Source organism: Oncorhynchus gorbuscha, linkage group LG16, assembly GCF_021184085.1.
Source record: "Oncorhynchus gorbuscha isolate QuinsamMale2020 ecotype Even-year linkage group LG16, OgorEven_v1.0, whole genome shotgun sequence".
Classification (NCBI taxonomy): Eukaryota; Metazoa; Chordata; class Actinopteri; order Salmoniformes; family Salmonidae; genus Oncorhynchus; species Oncorhynchus gorbuscha.
This window is the reverse complement of record NC_060188.1, coordinates 36,274,672-36,293,903: the sequence shown is the minus strand read 5'-3', so window position 1 is coordinate 36,293,903 and position 19,232 is coordinate 36,274,672. Positions and strand designations below refer to the sequence as shown.

The following is a 19,232-nucleotide window of genomic DNA, read 5'->3' as shown; positions in this document are numbered from 1 at the left end:
TCCGGGCTAGAGTAGTTGTCCAGCCTGGGGAAGTGGTGCCAAGGTTGCGCACCAGAGCTCCAGTGCTCCCCCACAGCCCGGTCTTTCAGGCTCCTCCTAACACCAAGCCTCCTGAAGGTCTCCCCAGCCTGGTGGTTCCTGTGGCAGCTCCACGCACCAGGCTGTCTCTCTGTCTCCTCCCTGCAGGTGCTCCCGCCTGTCTGGCGCCGCTGCCGGAGCGTCCCGCCTGTCCGGCGCCGCTGCCGGAGCGTCCGGCCCGCTGCCGGAGCGTCCCGCCTGTCCGGCGCCGCTGCCGGAGCCTCCCGCCAGTCCGGAGCCGCTGCCGGAGCCTCCTGTGGCAGCTCCACGCACCAGGCTGTCTCTCTGTCTCCTCCCTGCAGGTGCTCCCGCCTGTCCGATGCCGCTGCCGGAGCGTCCCGCCTGTCCGGTGCCGCTGCCGGAGCGTCCCGCCTGTCCGGTGCCGCTGCCGGAGCCTCCCGCCTGTCCGGTGCCGCTGCCGGAGCCTCCCGCCTGTCTGGTGCCGCTGCCGGAGCCTCCCGCCTGTCTGGTGCCGCTGCCGGAGCCTCCCGCCTGTCCGGCGCCGCTGCCGGAGCCTCCCGCCTGTCCGGCGCCGCTGCCGGAGCCTCCCGCCTGTCCGGCGCCGCTGCCGGAGCCTCCCGCCTGTCCGGCGCCGCTGCCGGAGCCTCCCGCCTGTCCGGCGCCGCTGCCGGAGCCTCCCGCCTGTCCGGCGCCGCTGCCTCCTGTGGCAGCTCCACGCACCAGGCTGTCTCTGTCTCCTCCCTGCAGGTGCTCCCGCCTGTCCGGCGCCGCTGCCGGAGCGTCCCGCCTGTCCGGCGCCGCTGCCGGAGCGTCCCGCCAGAGCCCCTCAGCCCAGAGGCGCCAGCAAATTTGGATTATTTGAAAAGAATTACTTTTTGCTGAGTTGATAACGTAATGTCGAAGGCAATATTAATTACTGTGTCGATAGGGGAGTAGGCTAGTGTACAATAATAATGGAATTTGATGTGCTAGTATTATTTATTTCATGGATTAATTAAATGGTAAATGAAAAATATACAAACATGTGCTATAGGATATATAAAAATGGTACGTTGTAATACACTACCCCGACATGCCATTGTGTGCTAAAGCTATGGGACATTCACACCTGCACTGAATAGAATGGGGGATGCCTTTCCTTGAAGGGCGGAAACGAGGTACAACATACAACTTCGAATTGAAGACCTAAAATCACGCCAGTATCATAACGGTATCCTATCATAAGTGGGCATACTGGAGTAGCCTATTCTACGATAATATAACTTTATGTGCTATCATTATTTATCTAATTGATTACATTTTAAATGTGGATGATATGTTACTTCATTCAATGATTACAGTATTATACAAGGTAGGTACAAGAGTAGCCTACAATAATAATCACGAGTCATTGAATGTGCTGTTAGTATAATTTATTGTAAATGTGGATGGGTAGGCTACTTCATTCAGTGAATACTGAATGTCTATTTTTGAGAGCATGTAAATGAAGGCTTTTCAACATTGAACTATGGCAATGTCTAACTAATTTCTGAATCTGTCTTTCTTTTAATCAAGAAGATGTGATAGCCAAAGCAACCAATCAGCTTCCCTGCAGCTGTTGAACCCACCACCCCCACAAGTAATCACATCCTCTTCTCCTGTTCAACCAAATTTGCCCACCACACAGAAAATGACTGTACACACGTCTGTGCCCATGTCAGTGGATGCCTAAATTTGAGAAATGTAAACAATATGCTACAGTAGTGTGTGTATGTGTGTGTGTGTGTGTGCGTGTGTGTGTGTGGAGTCCCAAGAAAAGACATGAGTGTGATGTGCCACTCTGTATCAATGTTGAAGTGCCATAAATGAAAGATGGCAACGGAAAAAGCGATGTGAGTGAGAGCTTATGAATATAAATACACCTTGGCAGTGCTTAATTTGTAAATTGGGAAGTGCAGGAACAAAAAGTGAGCCAGAGAGGGGGGTGACCCAGAGTATGCTGAGGTACCAGAATGCATGAAAAAAACTACTTTATAATAAAGCATTGCATGCATTATCATTGTTTTAGCATGCTGTCATAGATCAGTATAGGGGGTTGCAGAAATTGCACACATGGGGATTTTTTTTGTTTAGGGTTCGGGGCTATATTTGGGCAACAGGATTAACAGAGAATTTGGCAAAATACAATGTATGTAGGCTGGTATATACAGTATCATCGGTAACAATTGTGTACAAGCCACCTAGCTAATACAATATTGGAGCGAGCAGTCATTCGTTAAGTTACATGTTAACCATAGCAATAGCCTAATTGGGGCGCAGTAGAGTTCACTGGCCGAATGCCGACACACCGGAAATAATAACTAAAACATTAAACGAGAAATGGTGGAGGCTACCAGAATGATTTTGGGGGGAATAAACGTGGTGAGTGAAACACGTAATTACATAGCACACTCCCTACCCGGTATCCTATTCCGCCGCTATACAACTTTGTATGCGTTATTTGTTGGCAACTTTTTTGGAACAGATTCCTCTTGGAACGTTCCATAAATTATACCAACCAGGGTCAAATTGACATGTTTGGACTGCAGCCCTTGTCTCCATTGACAGTGCATATTTAATGCATGGTGGTATTTTATGGAGCGAGGAAGATGTTAGGTAACTTGGTGAAAGGTATCAGTAGCTTATTTCCTGAATCACTCCCCACACTGCGCGTTCGCGCACTACTTCCTGGCTGCTTTCCGAAGATACGTGAAGGACTTTCTTCCTTATTTTCACTTTTTCCCCGTAGATGATGCAACGATGATTTTCCTCTTGACTATATTGGCAAGTGTTTTCCAAACAGGTTTGTTGCACTTATTATGGTTTTATATGACATTTCCTCAATTGCATATTCCCTACCCGGTATCCCATTCCGCCGCTATACAACTTTGTATGCGTTATTTGTTGGCAACCTTGTTATTTACGAAGATTTTGGAACAGATTCCTCTTGGGACGTTCCACAAATTATACAAACCAGGGTCAAATTGACATGTTTGGACTGCAGCCCCTGTCTCCATTGATTGTGGTGGTATCTTATGAAGCTAGGAAGATGTTAGGTAACTTGGTGAAAGGTATCAGTAGTTTATTTCCTGAATCACTCCCCACACTGCGCGTTCGCGCCCTACTTCCTGGCTGCTTTCCGAAGATACGTGAAGGACTTTCTTCCTTATTTTCACTTTTTCCCTGTAGATGATGCAACGATGATTTTCCTATTGACTATATTGGCAAGTGTTTTCCAAACAGGTTGGTTGCACTTATTATGGTTTTATATGACATTTCCTCAATTTCATATGGTTGATTCAAGTTAAATGCATTGCATCTGTTCGATACTTGTTTGCTTGCAGCAGACTGGCGGTAGTGGTTAGTACTGTTAGGGTTTCGTAAATTCGAATCTGGTATCAGGATAAATATAACAATGAGTCACCGATTTTATACTATCTATTTTTATTAGCTAAGTAATCTGCTGGGCTGTTATCTACTGTTTTGCAACATGCAGGTCACACCATGTTACTCAGTTCTTGTCACACACAAACAGGCAAGTAGCAAGCAGTGGTTTAATCTCATAATGATGCCCCAGTGCACAAATGCAGATACCTCACACAACCAACATCAGATAATATTTAAATATATATATATGTAATGGCTATAATGTAAAATACAGGATCCAACAGTACTCGCAGCTATAATGATTCAAGTTTTCACCTGACACTGTAGGCCTGCATATTATGAACGTAGCAGAAGGTTCCGAGTTATTTTGCGAATGGAGTGGGATTCTGACTATTGCCTTGTGTTAGAGTTGCGTCAATTCGAATCTGGTATCAGGATAAATATGACAATGAGTCACCGATTGTATGCTATGTCTTTTTTATTAACTAAGCAATAAGTGGTAAATGCAATTTTCGTATATACAGGCTCTCTGTCCCACCTCGCAGGGCAAAACAGAGAACTGACTTGTTCCTGACAAAGATATTATAAATATACTCTGACAGGGGTAGTTCCTGCTTCTGAGCCGGCCTGTCAGAGTAGAGACTGGGCGTGGTTTAGACTCACCCAACCTATCGTTGATTGTTGGCGTAGAGCTGGTCCCAACACCCAGGCGCTCCAATTGATAGATGTAACTGTTGCTGTGAAGAATATCTATGCGCTCATGCTCGATACCGTTATCTCGCACCTGGCTCCTGTTATTTAACAAAAGACTGTTTGTTCTCGCAACACTACGTTCTGAATGTGCCCCCCCCAACTCATTGCACAGTTCCTGTCTTCATGTTATTCTGTATTTTTCCATCATGAGAATGGCCCATGGCCCTGAAACGGTTAACAATGTGTCAAGTCAGCTATGTTGCATAACACATACATACATCCACACAAGCCAACAGCAGATAATATTCAATCACATATATGGTAACGGGCTATAGTGCATAACACAGAATCCTCATACTTGTGACATTTGTGTGATCTTCGATCGATTGCTGTTTCGTAAATTGCCAATATTGGAGGGTCAGGGTAGAAGGTTTTAATCATAACCGCTGTCAGATTGGCTTTTTCATTGGCAACATTACCATTCAAATGCGGTGATAGCCTATTTATCGTCACTAAAGTGGTCCTTCTGTAGCTCAGTTGGTAGAGCATGGCGCTTGTAACGCCAGGGTAGTGGGTTCGATCCCCGGGACCACCCATACGTAGAATGTATGCAGACATGACTGTAAGTCGCTTTGGATAAAAGCGTCTGCTAAATGGCATATATTATTATTATTATATTAGAAGTTGTCTTTATAGTGCTTTCCTATGTCTACGCTTCGGAATTCTAATGCTGCATTCAAAACAACTGGGAACTCGGGGGAAAAACGAGCTCCGATTGGGTAAAAGCCTCTTTCTGGAGCTCCGAATTTTCGACGTGAAGATCACTGAGGTCATGATTTGACCTCGTTTTTCCCCGAGTTTCCAGTTGTCTTGAAAGCACCACAAGCAACAGAGCCATCAGGTTGTCACTAGTTACCACAGCCGCAAAGTAATAAACCCCGTCAATTTCTTTAATTTATCTTCTTAAATTTTGATTGTCAACATAACCCTTAACCACACTGCTAACCTTATTCATAACGTTAAATTAAGCACATTTAAAAAAAATCGTACAGCCAATTTAGACTTTGTGGCTGTGTTAATAGTAGATACCAAGAAACGCTTTCACAAAAACCTTCACACGTGATCGTCCCAGCTGTACCCAGATAGGAAGAGGAAGAGCGTGGCCAAATTCGGCAATGAGCAATGAGTTTTTGTATGGAGGTGTGTCGAAATTTGGTCAACAAAAAATGGAATGGCTTATTTGGTCGAATAAGTTTTTTAATGGACACATTGTTTTGAGTGTACTGATAAAAGTAGGACACGTGATATCCAGGCAACTATGAGAAAAAACACTTTATATCGGAGTTGTCGCGAGATGGCTATGCATATTCATATCATGAGGCTAGTAAGCATAGCATCTCTTCATTGGATACGGGTGGTTGACATCGACAACCCTCGTCGAATATTACAATAATGAGATGTGTCCACCATCCAAAGAAAGAATAGGCGGGAGCTAGTTAGCCCTAACCCTAACCCTAACCCGACGTTCTTCTTTGTGGACAATGACTCCAATTGTTAGGGCGGAGAGACATGCAATTTTGTCAGTATACCCATCATCTTTGCTGTAACATAGTTAAAACAATTCCATTACGGACACTGTATCCAGTTTCACTATTTGCCACAAAGTCAAAATTGTCAAGGCCTACAATATATCAAAACAATTCATGAAAACAAAATTGTGCTTTGTGGTCTTCATTTAAGGTTAAGCATAAGGTTAGTAGTGTGGTTAAGGTTAGGGTTGTGTAATCAGATTTTAATAAGATAAATTGTAGTCATATGCGGGGTTTATGACTTTGTGGCTGTGTTATAACTTGGGAACCAGGTTCCGGTGACGCCAGCAATCTGATTGGTTGGTCGCACTCGCACAAGAGCACCACGGCGCAAGCGAGTCTATGATATGGGACGAAGAAAACGGTCATTGCCTGTTCAGCAGGAAAAAATTGAGGATTTGGAGGCAAAACATGCACGAATTGAGGAATCTGATGGTAAAGGTGCTATTTCATATTTCACGCAAGCCAAAATGTATGGTTTTTACAAGCAACGCTTTATGGAAGGTGTGGGGGGGGGGTGTAATCCGACACCTCCTCAGCTCATCAGTTATCTAAATCCTCTCTAGAACATTTTAAATTGGCCATGAGATATTGTAGTAATAGTCACATCACAAATGTGATATTTTATTGCTTGTACTTGCTTGGACTGATTAGGTGTACCACATATGATTGTTAAAATAAAAAAATGTCACACACACGGGATAGGTGCAGTGAAATGTTTTGTTTTACATGGTTAGCGTTTTATATGGCGCCCCTGGAGTAAATTCGGGTTAAGTGCCTTGCTCATTCAAACCAGCAACTTTTCAGTTACTGACCCAACGCTCTAATTGCTAGGCTACCTGCCACCCTAACAGATTTGTAAATTTGCCATAATCTGTGGGCTAGATGGAGTTTCCACCATATTGCTCACACACCCCAGCTGCCGATTTCAAATCTACGAGGTATGGCCAATCAGCAAATGTCATAGGCTAGGGTTTGATTTGGGACTGGACATGATGGTCATGCTTTCGTCCTAGGTTGGACGGGTGTCAATGAGCACAGCTTCATAGCTGTGAAACCGGATGGTGTGCACCGGAGGCTAGTGGGAGAGATCATCCAGCGCTTTGAGAAAAAGGGCTTCAGATTGGTGGGAATGAAACTAGTCCAGGTAATAGCACACACCATGATATACGTCCATCAAACCCACACGCGAGAAGGAGGAAGCACTTCATTAGACAGTTTATTAACATAGTTTACAACACTTGTACGCCATCTTTCAAAACAAACAGGCAATAATTAGCCTTTCCAGAGCAGTGTGAAGGGGGTAACTGGAGAAATCTTGTAAAATATATTTAAATAAAATATGTGATTTATGTTTGTGAAAGGGGCTTATGATATACTGTCTGTGTTGGATCTCTCTGATGTGATGTGGGTGGGTGTGTGTGTTCGTCAGGCGTCCGAGGATCTCCTGAGAGAGCACTACAGGGACCTGAGAGACAAACCCTTCTTCAATGGATTGGTGCGCAACATGAGCTCTGGACCCATCGTTGCCATGGTGAGATAGCATGCCTACTACTACATACACAGCTGCCCTCTCCCGCTCAAGATATTTGACATATTTTATTATGGTTTACACAATTTAAACGTTACTGGTTATCCACGTTAATGTGCACATCCCTAGTTGTGCAATTGTTCATCCAGGTGTGTATATGTGTGCATGTGTTTAGGTGTGGCAAGGTCTGGATGTGGTGAAGATGTCTCGCAAGATGCTGGGGGAGACCAACCCGGCAGACTCCCTACCAGGAACCATCAGAGGAGACTACTGTTTGGAAGTGGGCAGGTAAAGTGTGTCTGTGTATTGTGTGTGTGTGTGTAACTGGTTGTGAAATGGCTAGCTAGTTTGGTGCGCACTAATAGTTTTTCAATCAGTAACGTCACTTGCTCTGAGACCTTGAAGTAGCTGTTTCCCTTGCTCTGCAAGGGCCTCTGCTTTTGTGGAGCAATAGGTAACGATGATTTGTGGGAGGCAGTTGTTGATGTGTGCAGATGGTCCCTTGTTTGAGCCCAGGTAGGGGCGAAGAGAGGGATGGAGAAGCAATACTGTTACATGTTATCATCAGTGACCATGAGATTATATCTTGTTGACTTTCTGTGTTGTAGGAATGTGATCCATGGCAGTGACTCTGTGGAGAGCGCTCAGAGAGAGATCTCTCTGTGGTTCAGGCAGAATGAGCTACAGTGCTGGGAGGACAGCAGCGGACACTGGATCTATGAGTGACACACACACACCACTTGTAAGACCACCCAAGTGCCTTCAGAAACTATTCATACCCCTTTACTTTTTCCACATTTTGTTTTTCCAAGCGGGATTAAAATAGATTTAGTTGTCATTTTTTTCTGTCAACGGTCTACACAATACTTTGTCAAAGTGAAAGAAATTCTAACATATGTACAAATATTCATGAAAAATTGAAAACAAATATGTCTTTGATAAGTATTCATACCCTTGAGTCAATACATGTTAGAATAACCTTTGGCAGCAATCTTTCTGGGTAAGTCTCTTAAGAGCTTTGCACACATGGATTATACAATATCTGTACTTTGGATGTTGATCATGCTAGACAGCTATTTTCAAGTCTTGCCATATATTTTCAAGCTGAGATGAATGAGATGAAATAAAAGATCCCTGAAATGTTCCATATGCTCAAAAAGCTTATTTCTCTCAAATGCTGTTCAATTTTGTTTACATCCCTGTTATTGAGCATTCCTCCTTCGCCAAGATAATCCATCCACCTGACAGGTGTGGAATATCAAGAAGCTGATTAAACAGCATGGTTATTACACAGGTGCACCTTGAGCTGGGGGCCACTCTAAAATGTGCAGTTTTGTCAAACAGAACAACGCCACAGAGCTCTCAAGTTTTGAGGGAGGTGTGCAAATGGCATTGCTCACTGCAGGAATGACCACCAGAGCTGTTGCTAATTTCTCTACCATAAGCTGCCTCCAACCTTGTTGTAGAGAATTTGGTAGTACGCCCAACTGGCCTCACAACTACAGACCACGTGTAACTACGCCAGCCCAGGACCACCACATCTGGCTTCTTCTCTTGTGGGCATAGCCGCAGGAAGTAGTTTGAGGGTGGGGCTGCTGCAAAAATGCTTGCCTGCGCAAAGGGGGCCAATTTTGGTCCACTAATACAGGACGAGTAAAGGCCAAGAGCACTCATTTTGTGAAAACATTTTAACAAAATGTATTTGAGTGTTTCCGAACATTTGTCTGATTATTATCTGTAAAAAAAAGTTAATATGATACTTGCTTGATATACAGTGAATTCAGAAAGTATTCAGACCCCAGAGTTCCTCTGTGGAGATGGGAGAACCTTCCAGAAGTACAACCATCTCTGCAGCACTCTACCAATGAGGCCTTTTTACGGTAGAGTGGCCAGATGGAAGAATGGGAGAAACTCCCCAAATACAGTTATGCCAGGTTTGTAACGTAACGTCATACCCAAATGTGATTCAACAAAGTACTGAGTAAAGGGTCTGAATACTTAGTTGAAGTTGGAAGTTTATATACACCTTAGCCAAATGCATTTAAACTCAGTTTTTCACAATTCCTGACATTCAATCCTAGTAAAAATCCCTGTTTTAGGTCAATTATGATCACCACTTTATTTTAAGAACCAGACTTGTGGTCTAAAATTGTTTTTCTGAGGTCTTGGCTGATTTCTTTTGATTTTCCCATGATGTCAAGCAAAGAGGCACTGAGTTTTGTAAGTCGCTCTGGATAAGAGTAATGGATAAGAGTAATGTAATGTAATGAGTTTGAAGGTAGGCCTTGAAATACAGCCACAGGTACACCTCCAATTGACTCAAATTATGTCAATTAGCCTATCAGAAGCTTCTAAAGCCATTACATTTTCTGAAATTTTCTTAGCTGTTTAAAGGCACAGTCATCTTAGTGTATGTAAACTTCTAACCCACTGGAATTGTGATACAGTAATCTGTAAAATAACTTGTGTCATGCACAAAGTAGATATCCTAACCGACTGGCCAAACTATAGTTTATTAACAAGAAATTTGTGGACTGGTTGAAAAATGAGCTTTAATGACTTCAACCTGTGTATGTAAACTTCCGACTTCAACTGTATGTAATTGTGATAATTTTTTTAAAAAGTATTATAAATTTGCAAACATTTCTAAAAACCTGTTTTTGCTTTGTCATTTGGGGTATTGTGTGTAGATTGATTAGGGAAAAAAATATTGAATCAATTTTAGAATAAGGCTGTAATGTAACAAAATGTGGAAAAAGTCAAGGGGTCTGAATACACTATGTTTTCCAGTTTCTTGAAATACTTTGCAAATGCAACTTATTTCTTTGTGAAAACTGAAATGGTCTATTCATTTATTTTCCATTTTAGTAAACTCTCTTATCCAGAGCAACTTAGTAGTGAGTGCATACATTTTCCCCAATGGAATCGAAACCACAACCCTAGCATTGCAAGCGCCATGCTCTACCAACTGAGCCACATTATCACATCATCACATCATCACAAACCACTTGATGTCACAATGTGCTCAATTACTGTATTCTGCAATGTTTTTCATCATGCTGATGATGTAAAGTGTACAGGTACAAACCTTGATGACCAGCCTATGTACAATATAGTAATGTACATTTACATTAAGTGGTTTGTAAGGATGTTAAAATTATACTACACCAGAAGTGGTTGTTTTTGATCAAGATAAATATTTAATTTGATGTGTATGTTTTGTGTGGATTACTGCAACTCGCTGTTGGCTGGGCTCCCTGCCTGTGCCATTAAACCCCTACAACTCATCCAAGAACGCCGCAGCCCGTCTAGTGTTCAACTTTCCCAAGTTCTCTCACGTCACCCCGCTCCTCCGCTCTCTCCACTGGCTTCCAGTTGAAGCTCGCATCCGCTACAAGACCATGGTGCTTGCCTACGGAGCTGTGAGGGGAACGGCACCTCAGTACCTCCAGGCTCTGATCAGGCCCTTACACCCAGGCGTTCATCCACCTCTGGCCTGCTCGCCTCCCTACCACTGAGGAAGTACAGTTCCCGCTCAGCCCAGTCAAAACTGTTCGCTGCTCTGGCTCCCCAATGGTGGAACAAACTCCCTCACGACGCCAGGACAGCGGAGTCAATCACCACCTTCCGGAGACACCTGAAACCCCACCTCTTTAAGGAATACCTAGGATAGGATAAAGTAATCCTTCTCACCCCCCTTAAAATATTTAGATGCACTATTGTAAAGTGGTTGTTCCACTGAATGTCATAAGGTGAATGCACCAATTTGTAAGTCGCTCTGGATAAGAGCGTCTGCTATAAATTACTTAGTTGTAATGTAATGTAAATGTGTCTTTGCCCATAACTTTGCACCTTTTGATGTAAATGGACAGGGTTTTATTGTTTCTGGATTCCATTAGAATGACAATCGCAGAGAATGGGACAGCAACTCTTCAAATTCTAACGGAGACGAATATGCATATATTTAGACGGATTTCTTTCATTGATGCCTAACATTCTAAACCCGATATATATAACTAGATATGTTCTATTGAGTCTGTGGTCAAAATTCAAACTAAGATAAATGTACTAAAAACCCTATTGAATTAGTTTTTCCTACAACTGTATTGCTTGCTGTTTGGGGTTTTAGGCTGGGTTTCTGTGCAGCACTTTGATAAATCAGCTGATGTAAGAAGGGCTACATTTGATTTGATATTGAATGAAAACTCCATGAGAAAATCCGTTGGCCAGTTAAGTAGGAGGGTTTGCAGCAGTTGAATTACCACACCAGTAAATACTTATGTAAATGAGATATTTCTGTAATTCATTTTAAATAAATTTGCTAATTTTTTTATACATTTGTTTCACTTTGACATTATTAGGTACTGTGTGTAGGTGGGTGAGATTATTATTATTATTTAATTCAGGCTGTAACAAAACAAAATGTGTAATAAGTGAAGGGGTATTGAATAGTTTCTGAAGGCACTGTATATTTGGCCTTGTGTTTTAGGTTATTGTCCTGCTGAAAGGTGTCTCCCAGTGTCTGTTGGAAAGCAGACTGAACCAGGTTTTATCTATTCCGTTTATTTTTATCATGCAAAAACTCCCTAGTCCTTGTCGATGACAAGCATACCCATAACATGATGCAGCCTGGTGGTCCAGGCTTGCAAATATTAAGAGTGGCACTCAGTGTTGTGTTGGTTTTGCCCCAAACATAAGACTTTGTATTCAGGACATAAAGTACATGTTTTTGCCACAATGTTTGCAGTTTTACTTTAGTGCCTTATTGCAAACCTTGATGCATATTTTGGAATATTTATATTTTGCATTTGCTTTTGACTCTGTCAATTAAGGTTAATATTTTGGGGTAACTACAATGTTGTTGATCCATCCTGTTCTCCTATCACAGACAAACAAACTGTTTTATAGTCACCATTGGCCTCATGGTGTAATCCTTGTGTGATTCCTTCCTCTTTGGCAACAGGGTTAGGAAGGATACCTGTGTCTTTGTAGTGACTCGGTTTAGTAATACGCCATCCAAAATGTAATTAATACATCATTAATCATTATTAATAATTAACATCATGCTCAAAGGGATATTCAATGTATGTTTAGGTGCCCCTCTTTGTGAGGCACTGGAACACTTCCTTTGTCTTTGTGGTTGAACTTTTATTTTATTTTATTTATTTCACCTTTATTTAACCAGGTAGGCAAGTTGAGAACAAGTTCTCATTTACAATTGCGACCTGGCCAAGATAAAGCAAAGCAGTTCGACACATACAACAAGACAGAGTTACACATGGAGTAAAACAAAACATACAGTCAATAATACAGTAGACCTATACGATGTGAGCAAATGAGGTGAGATAAGGAAGGTAAAGGCAAAAAAGGCCATGGTGGCAAAGTAAATACAATACAGCAAGTAAAACAATGGAATGGTAGATTTGCAGTGGAAGAATGTGCAAAGTAGAAATAAAAATAATGGGGTGCATAAATAAATAAAATAAATACAGTAGTTCCTTACTGAGGTAGTTGTTTGGGCTAAATTATAGATGGGTTAAAGTAATCTGTGGGCTGCTCGGACAGCTCGTGCTTAAAGCTAGTGAGGGAGATAAGTGTTTCCAGTTTCAGAGATTTTTGTAGTTTGTTCCAGTCATTGGCAGCAGAGAACTGGAAGGAGAGAAAGAAATAATTGGTTTTGGGGTTGACCAGAGAGATATAACCTGCTGGAGCGCGTGCTACAGGTGGGTGATGCTATGGTGACCAGCGAGCTGAGATAAGGGGGACTTTACCTAGCACAGTGTCCAAAGAAGGGCCAGAAGTATACAGAATGGTGTCGTCTGCGTAGAGGTGGATCAGAGACTCACCAGCAGCAAGAGCGACATCATTGATGTATTACAGAGAAGAGTCGGTCCAAGAGTTGAACCCTGTGGCACCCCCATAGAGACTGCCAGAGGTTCGGACAGCAGACCCTCCGATTTGACACACTGAACTCTATCAGAGAAGTAGTTGGTGAACCAGGCGAGGCAATCATTTGAGAAACCAAGGCTGTCGAGTCTGCCGATGAGGATGTGGTGATTGACAGAATTGAAAGCCATGGCCAGATCAATGAATATACGGCTGCACAGTAATGTTTCTTATCGATGGCGGTTAAGATATCGTTTAGGACCTTGAGCGTGGCTGAGGTGCACCCATGACCAGCTCTGAAACCAGATTGCCTAGCAGAGAGTGTATGGTGAGATTCGAAATGGTCGGTAATCTGTTTGTTGACTTGGCTTTCGAAGACCTTAGAAAGGCAGGGTAGGAAAGATTATAGGTCTGTAGCAGTTTGAGTCGAGTGTCCCCCCTTTGAAGAGGGGGATGACCGCAGCTGCTTTCCAATCTTTGGGAATCTCAGACGACACGAAAGAGAGGTTGAACAGACTAGTAATAGGGGCGGCAACAATTTCAGCAGATCATTTTAGAAAGAAAGAACTCGCCCAAGCCTTCCCCATTGTCTAGCCCGGCTAATTTGTCTAGCCCGGCTGATTTGTAGGGGTCCAGATTTTGCAGCTCTTTTAGAACATCAGCTGACTGGATTTGGGAGGAGAAATGGGGAAGGCTTGGGCGAGTTGCTGTGGGGGGTGCAGTGCTGTTGACTGGGGTTAGGGGTAGCCAGGTGGAAAGCATGGCCAGCCGTAGAAAAATGCTTATTGAAATTCTCAATTATAGTGGATTTATCAGTGGCGAAAGTGTTTCCTATATTCAGTGCAGTGGGCAGCTGGGGAGGTGTTCTTTATTCTCCATGGACAGTGTCCCAGAACTTTTTGAGTTAGTGTTGCAGGAAGCAAATTTCTGCTTGAAAAAGCTAGCCTTGGCTTCTCTAACTGCCTGTGTATTATATTGGTTTCTAGCTTCCCTGAAAAGCTGCATATCACGGGGGCTGTTCGATGCTAAATGCAGAACGCCATAGGATGTTTTTGTGTTGGTTAAGGGCAGTCAGGTCTGGGGAGAACCTGTTCCTGGTTCTAAATATCTTGAATGGGGCATGCTTATTTAAGATGGTTAGGAAGGCAAAAAAAAAAAAAAACAGGCATCCTCTATTGACGGGATGAGATCAATATCCTTCCAGGGATACCCCAGCGAGGTCGATTAGAAAGGCCTGCTCGCTGAAGTGTTTCAGGGAGCGTTTGACAGTGATGAGTGGAGGTCGTTTGACCGCTGACCCATTACGGATGCAGGCAATGAGGCAGTGATCGCTGAGATCTTGGTTAAAGACAGCAGAGGTGTATTTAGAGGGCAAGTTGGTTAGGATGATGAAAATATATTTGCGGCTTTTTGTAGTAGGCAGCTAGGAGTGATATTGCTGCTTTGATGAAATATATTGAAGGAATGACAACACATCTTCGCCACGGTTACTTACACAAGATAACATTGAGATTAAACTGCAAGGTGTGAGATTCACAGTGGGTTAACTTTAAGATTGAATTTCCACTGCAAGGAGAATCCTTGTACTGTAGGTTCTTTAATTGCATATCTGCTGCTGCTTTCTGTATGTACTGGACAGTCATGGATGTGGAATGCAATTAGTGCTCTCTCTGAAACTTAGCAATAACCACTGACAGAGAGAGAAGAGAGAAAGGCGAATAAAGGGCACATTTTTCTAATCTCATTCATTCATAGTGATTTATTGTGTTTTAATCTGAAGGCACAACATTCACAGTTCGGTCAGTGTATTTGTTTTATTCATTTTTAGCAGTTTTAAAGATGTCGTCATAAACAACTCTTGGTTTTTGAAGAATATGTCATGAAGCAGCTGTGTCCTGCTTTCTTACCTCATCATAATCCAAAAACACTCTTAAAAACCTCAGAGAACCAACAGTGAAGAAGGAAGTTTGTAAACACTGAATGTGGTCGAACAGCCAACTGTATCGCTTCAAATAAATTTGGATGAATGAATTGAAATTAATAAAAAAAATTCTCAATGAATTTCATTCCTTTATTTTTACAGGTATTATCATAGACATTAAGGGTGGTTGTATGTGTGATAGGCTATGTACTGTCGTCAAAGGACTTTTAACCTGGATCTCAAATGTAACATAATGTCCACTGTGCAATATGAACATCTATAGTACTGCTGTTAGAGGTGCCTATAAAGTTTGACAGGGTATGTTCCAAATGGACTTGAGCTTCACTCTTCCGAATCTGAACCACTGTCCTTGTTACTTCTTTGTACATCTTCAATTAATTCCCGTAAACCCGGAAGTTCCGAACTGCAGCATCATTTAAAGGCAATGTTCCCATGTTAGCGGAAACTGCATTCACAGTAAACTCTGCATACTGTATTGTCGGCTCAATCGGAAATTACCTTTAAATGCGGCAATTCAAAAAAGTAAATTTTTTAAAAAGATCACAAAAAAAGGTTGAAAATAAGTTAATCGACAGAGAACGACAGACAACACAGCCTCTGGTTTTCAGCGCACAAATAGGTTTAATATTTAATCCACACAGATAAAGAGATCAACATATGAGTAACATACTGAACAAGAAGGGGAAGGGCCTTGGGCATGTCTGGAGAGTTACAGAATCGTCAATTACAGCTGTCATTCAAAACAGGCGACCATGCACAAACCTCACTGTCCAACTGTCAGTCTGGGAATCAGAGTAAAGTGGGCGGTTGGTGAATTTAGTTATGAACCAAACAGCCCACAGTCGAGGATATGCCTGGCTCTCTCTCTCCTTCCACTATTTGGCACGGTTACTTTCCCCTTCGCCCTTACCCCTTTGGTGTTCACAGACCTGAGAAGACTAGATAGGTTTTTACAAAGGCCGAAACAGAACTGAGCCTCTTTACCTGTCCATTTTCTCTACAGGAGAGTTTGGGTTTGATCGACAGTGCAAGCCTGACTTATCTACAAATCACCTTGCATCATAAATAACTACTCATTATTATTTGTAGATCAATCAGTCACAATTTACCCACAATGCATCACATATTTGATCCGCTCAAACACGGCCCTTCTATGTCATTAAGGCTGTCTGGAAACTTGCTTCTAATGTGGACCAATTCAAATCCCTGTTCATCCTCTGATGCCAAAACAAGAGTTTCTCTTCACTCCAACTACACCTGATTTACTGGCTCAGTTATCCCCCATGAATTTAACTACATCTGTATTACAAATGGCACCCTATTCCCTATATAGTACACTACTTTTGACAAGCTCTGATCAAAAGTAGTATTATAAAAAGGCATTGGGCGCCATTTCCGAGGCATCCTGAGTCTGCACACCTCCTGATCAAACTTCACTGTATTTACAGGCCAATGCATTCAAGACTGATCTTGTTTTTTTCCCAGTACATTCAACAACGTCTCCTCACCTTCTAACTAAAAGCTGGCTGAGGTAAAATCACCCTGAACCAACCAATCACCTGTCAGTCTCTCTCTCTACATTCAACTCACCAATGAGCAGCCAGTGACCGTGTCACTCACTCAGACCAATAACTGCCTATCTCTGAATTCCTCTTGACCAATCAGCTGTCTCCGTTTCCAGCGTGGTTCAGTGAGCTGAAAGCTGATTGGAGGTGGGGGGTCTTAGTAAGTCATACCATAAATAGTTTTGGGATTACTGGTTGGCAAAACTTGGGTCATTTCTGGAGAGACGTTATATTATGCCTTTAATGTTCCTGTACTTGTGTTGTTGATAAGATGCAGGTGGGCGAGAAAGGGTTGGGTTAGGGGTGATTGTAGGTATCAGGGGGTAGCTTGGGGGAAGATGCAGGCCATTACAAGTCAAAGGTCAAATACAGGAGAGATACAGATGTACTTCCAGGGGAAAGTACATCTGAGTGACATCTAAAACGGCACCCTATTCCCTATATAGTGCATTAGTTTTGTCCAGCGCAATATGGGTCTTTATCAAAAGTAATGCACCATATAGGGACTAGGGTGCCATATCAGACACACTCCAGGCTTTAGGGAGTAGATACAGGGTAGCTGGAGGTAGTTTTACTGTCGTCAAAGGACTTTTAACCTGGATCTCAAATGTAACGTAATGTCCACTGTGCAACATAAACATCTATAGTACTGCTGTTAGAGGTGCCTATAAAGTTTGACAGGGTATGTTCCAAATTATGGTTTACACAATTTAAACGTTACTGGTTATCCACGTTAATGTGCACATCCCTAGTTGTGCAATTGTTCATCCAGGTGTGTATATGTGTGCATGTGTTTAGGTGTGGCAAGGTCTGGATGTGGTGAAGATGTCTCGCAAGATGCTGGGGGAGACCAACCCGGCAGACTCCCTTACCAGGAACCATCAGAGGAGACTACTGTTTGGAAGTGGGCAGGTAAAGTGTGTCTGTGTATTGTGTGTGTGTGTGTAACTGGTTGTGAAATGGCTAGCTAGTTTGGTGCGCACTAATAGTTTTTCAATCAGTAACGTCACTTGCTCTGAGACCTTGAAGTAGCTGTTTCCCTTGCTCTGCAAGGGCCTCTGCTTTTGTGGAGCAATAGGTAACGATGATTTGTGGGAGGCAGTTGTTGATGTGTGCAGATGGTCCCTTGTTTGAGCCCAGGTAGGGGCGAAGAGAGGGATGGAGAAGCAATACTGTTACATGTTATCATCAGTGACCATGAGATTATATCTTGTTGACTTTCTGTGTTGTAGGAATGTGATCCATGGCAGTGACTCTGTGGAGAGCGCTCAGAGAGAGATCTCTCTGTGGTTCAGGCAGAATGAGCTACAGTGCTGGGAGGACAGCAGCGGACACTGGATCTATGAGTGACACACACACACCACTTGTAAGACCACCCAAGTGCCTTCAGAAACTATTCATACCCCTTTACTTTTTCCACATTTTGTTTTTCCAAGCGGGATTAAAATAGATTTAGTTGTCATTTTTTTCTGTCAACGGTCTACACAATACTTTGTCAAAGTGAAAGAAATTCTAACATATGTACAAATATTCATGAAAAATTGAAAACAAATATGTCTTTGATAAGTATTCATACCCTTGAGTCAATACATGTTAGAATAACCTTTGGCAGCAATCTTTCTGGGTAAGTCTCTTAAGAGCTTTGCACACATGGATTATACAATATCTGTACTTTGGATGTTGATCATGCTAGACAGCTATTTTCAAGTCTTGCCATATATTTTCAAGCTGAGATGAATGAGATGAAATAAAAGATCCCTGAAATGTTCCATATGCTCAAAAAGCTTATTTCTCTCAAATGCTGTTCAATTTTGTTTACATCCCTGTTATTGAGCATTCCTCCTTCGCCAAGATAATCCATCCACCTGACAGGTGTGGAATATCAAGAAGCTGATTAAACAGCATGGTTATTACACAGGTGCACCTTGAGCTGGGGGCCACTCTAAAATGTGCAGTTTTGTCAAACAGAACAACGCCACAGAGCTCTCAAGTTTTGAGGGAGGTGTGCAAATGGCATTGCTCACTGCAGGAATGACCACCAGAGCTGTTGCTAATTTCTCTACCATAAGCTGCCTCCAACCTTGTTGTAGAGAATTTGGTAGTACGCCCAACTGGCCTCACAACTACAGACCACTACAGACTACGCCAGCCCAGGACCACCACATCTGGCTTCTTCTCTTGTGGGCATAGCCGCAGGAAGTAGTTTGAGGGTGGGGCTGCTGCAAAAATGCTTGCCTGCGCAAAGGGGGCCAATTTTGGTCCACTAATACAGGACGAGTAAAGGCCAAGAGCACTCATTTTGTGAAAACATTTTAACAAAATGTATTTGAGTGTTTCCCAACATTTGTCTGATTATTATCTGTAAAAAAAAGTTAATATGATACTTGCTTGATATACAGTGAATTCAGAAAGTATTCAGACCCCAGAGTTCCTCTGTGGAGATGGGAGAACCTTCCAGAAGTACAACCATCTCTGCAGCACTCTACCAATGAGGCCTTTTTACGGTAGAGTGGCCAGATGGAAGAATGGGAGAAACTCCCCAAATACAGTTATGCCAGGTTTGTAACGTAACGTCATACCCA

The 19,232-nt window shown here is 42.7% G+C and overlaps 1 protein-coding gene and 1 long non-coding RNA gene across 6 annotated transcripts; both read left to right on the top strand.

Moving 5' to 3' along the window:
• Nucleotides 1-2,377: 2,377 nt before the first annotated feature.
• LOC124000280 (nucleoside diphosphate kinase 3-like) lies at nt 2,378-8,401 on the top strand. 5 transcript variants are annotated; one of them, XM_046306544.1, is made up of 6 exons: nt 2,378-2,439; nt 2,807-2,860; nt 6,743-6,873; nt 7,159-7,260; nt 7,433-7,545; nt 7,866-8,401. In XM_046306544.1, exons 2-6 carry the CDS (start codon nt 2,818-2,820, stop codon nt 7,981-7,983), a joined length of 507 nt encoding a protein of 168 aa, XP_046162500.1. In that variant the 5' UTR covers nt 2,378-2,439; nt 2,807-2,817; the 3' UTR covers nt 7,984-8,401. The 5 variants fall into 5 exon arrangements, with proteins under 5 accessions (XP_046162500.1, XP_046162496.1, XP_046162498.1 ...); XM_046306540.1 differs by lacking the exon at nt 2,378-2,439 and adding an exon at nt 3,247-3,300 and having other exon boundaries at nt 2,572-2,860; XM_046306539.1 differs by lacking the exons at nt 2,378-2,439; nt 2,807-2,860 and adding exons at nt 3,020-3,128; nt 3,247-3,300.
• Nucleotides 8,402-17,357: 8,956 nt separating this feature from the next.
• On the top strand, nt 17,358-18,418 carry LOC124000193. The gene is made up of 2 exons (XR_006832554.1): nt 17,358-17,562; nt 17,883-18,418. It is a non-coding gene; the product is annotated as an uncharacterized LOC124000193 (long non-coding RNA).
• The last annotated feature ends 814 nt before the right edge of the window (nt 18,419-19,232 follow it).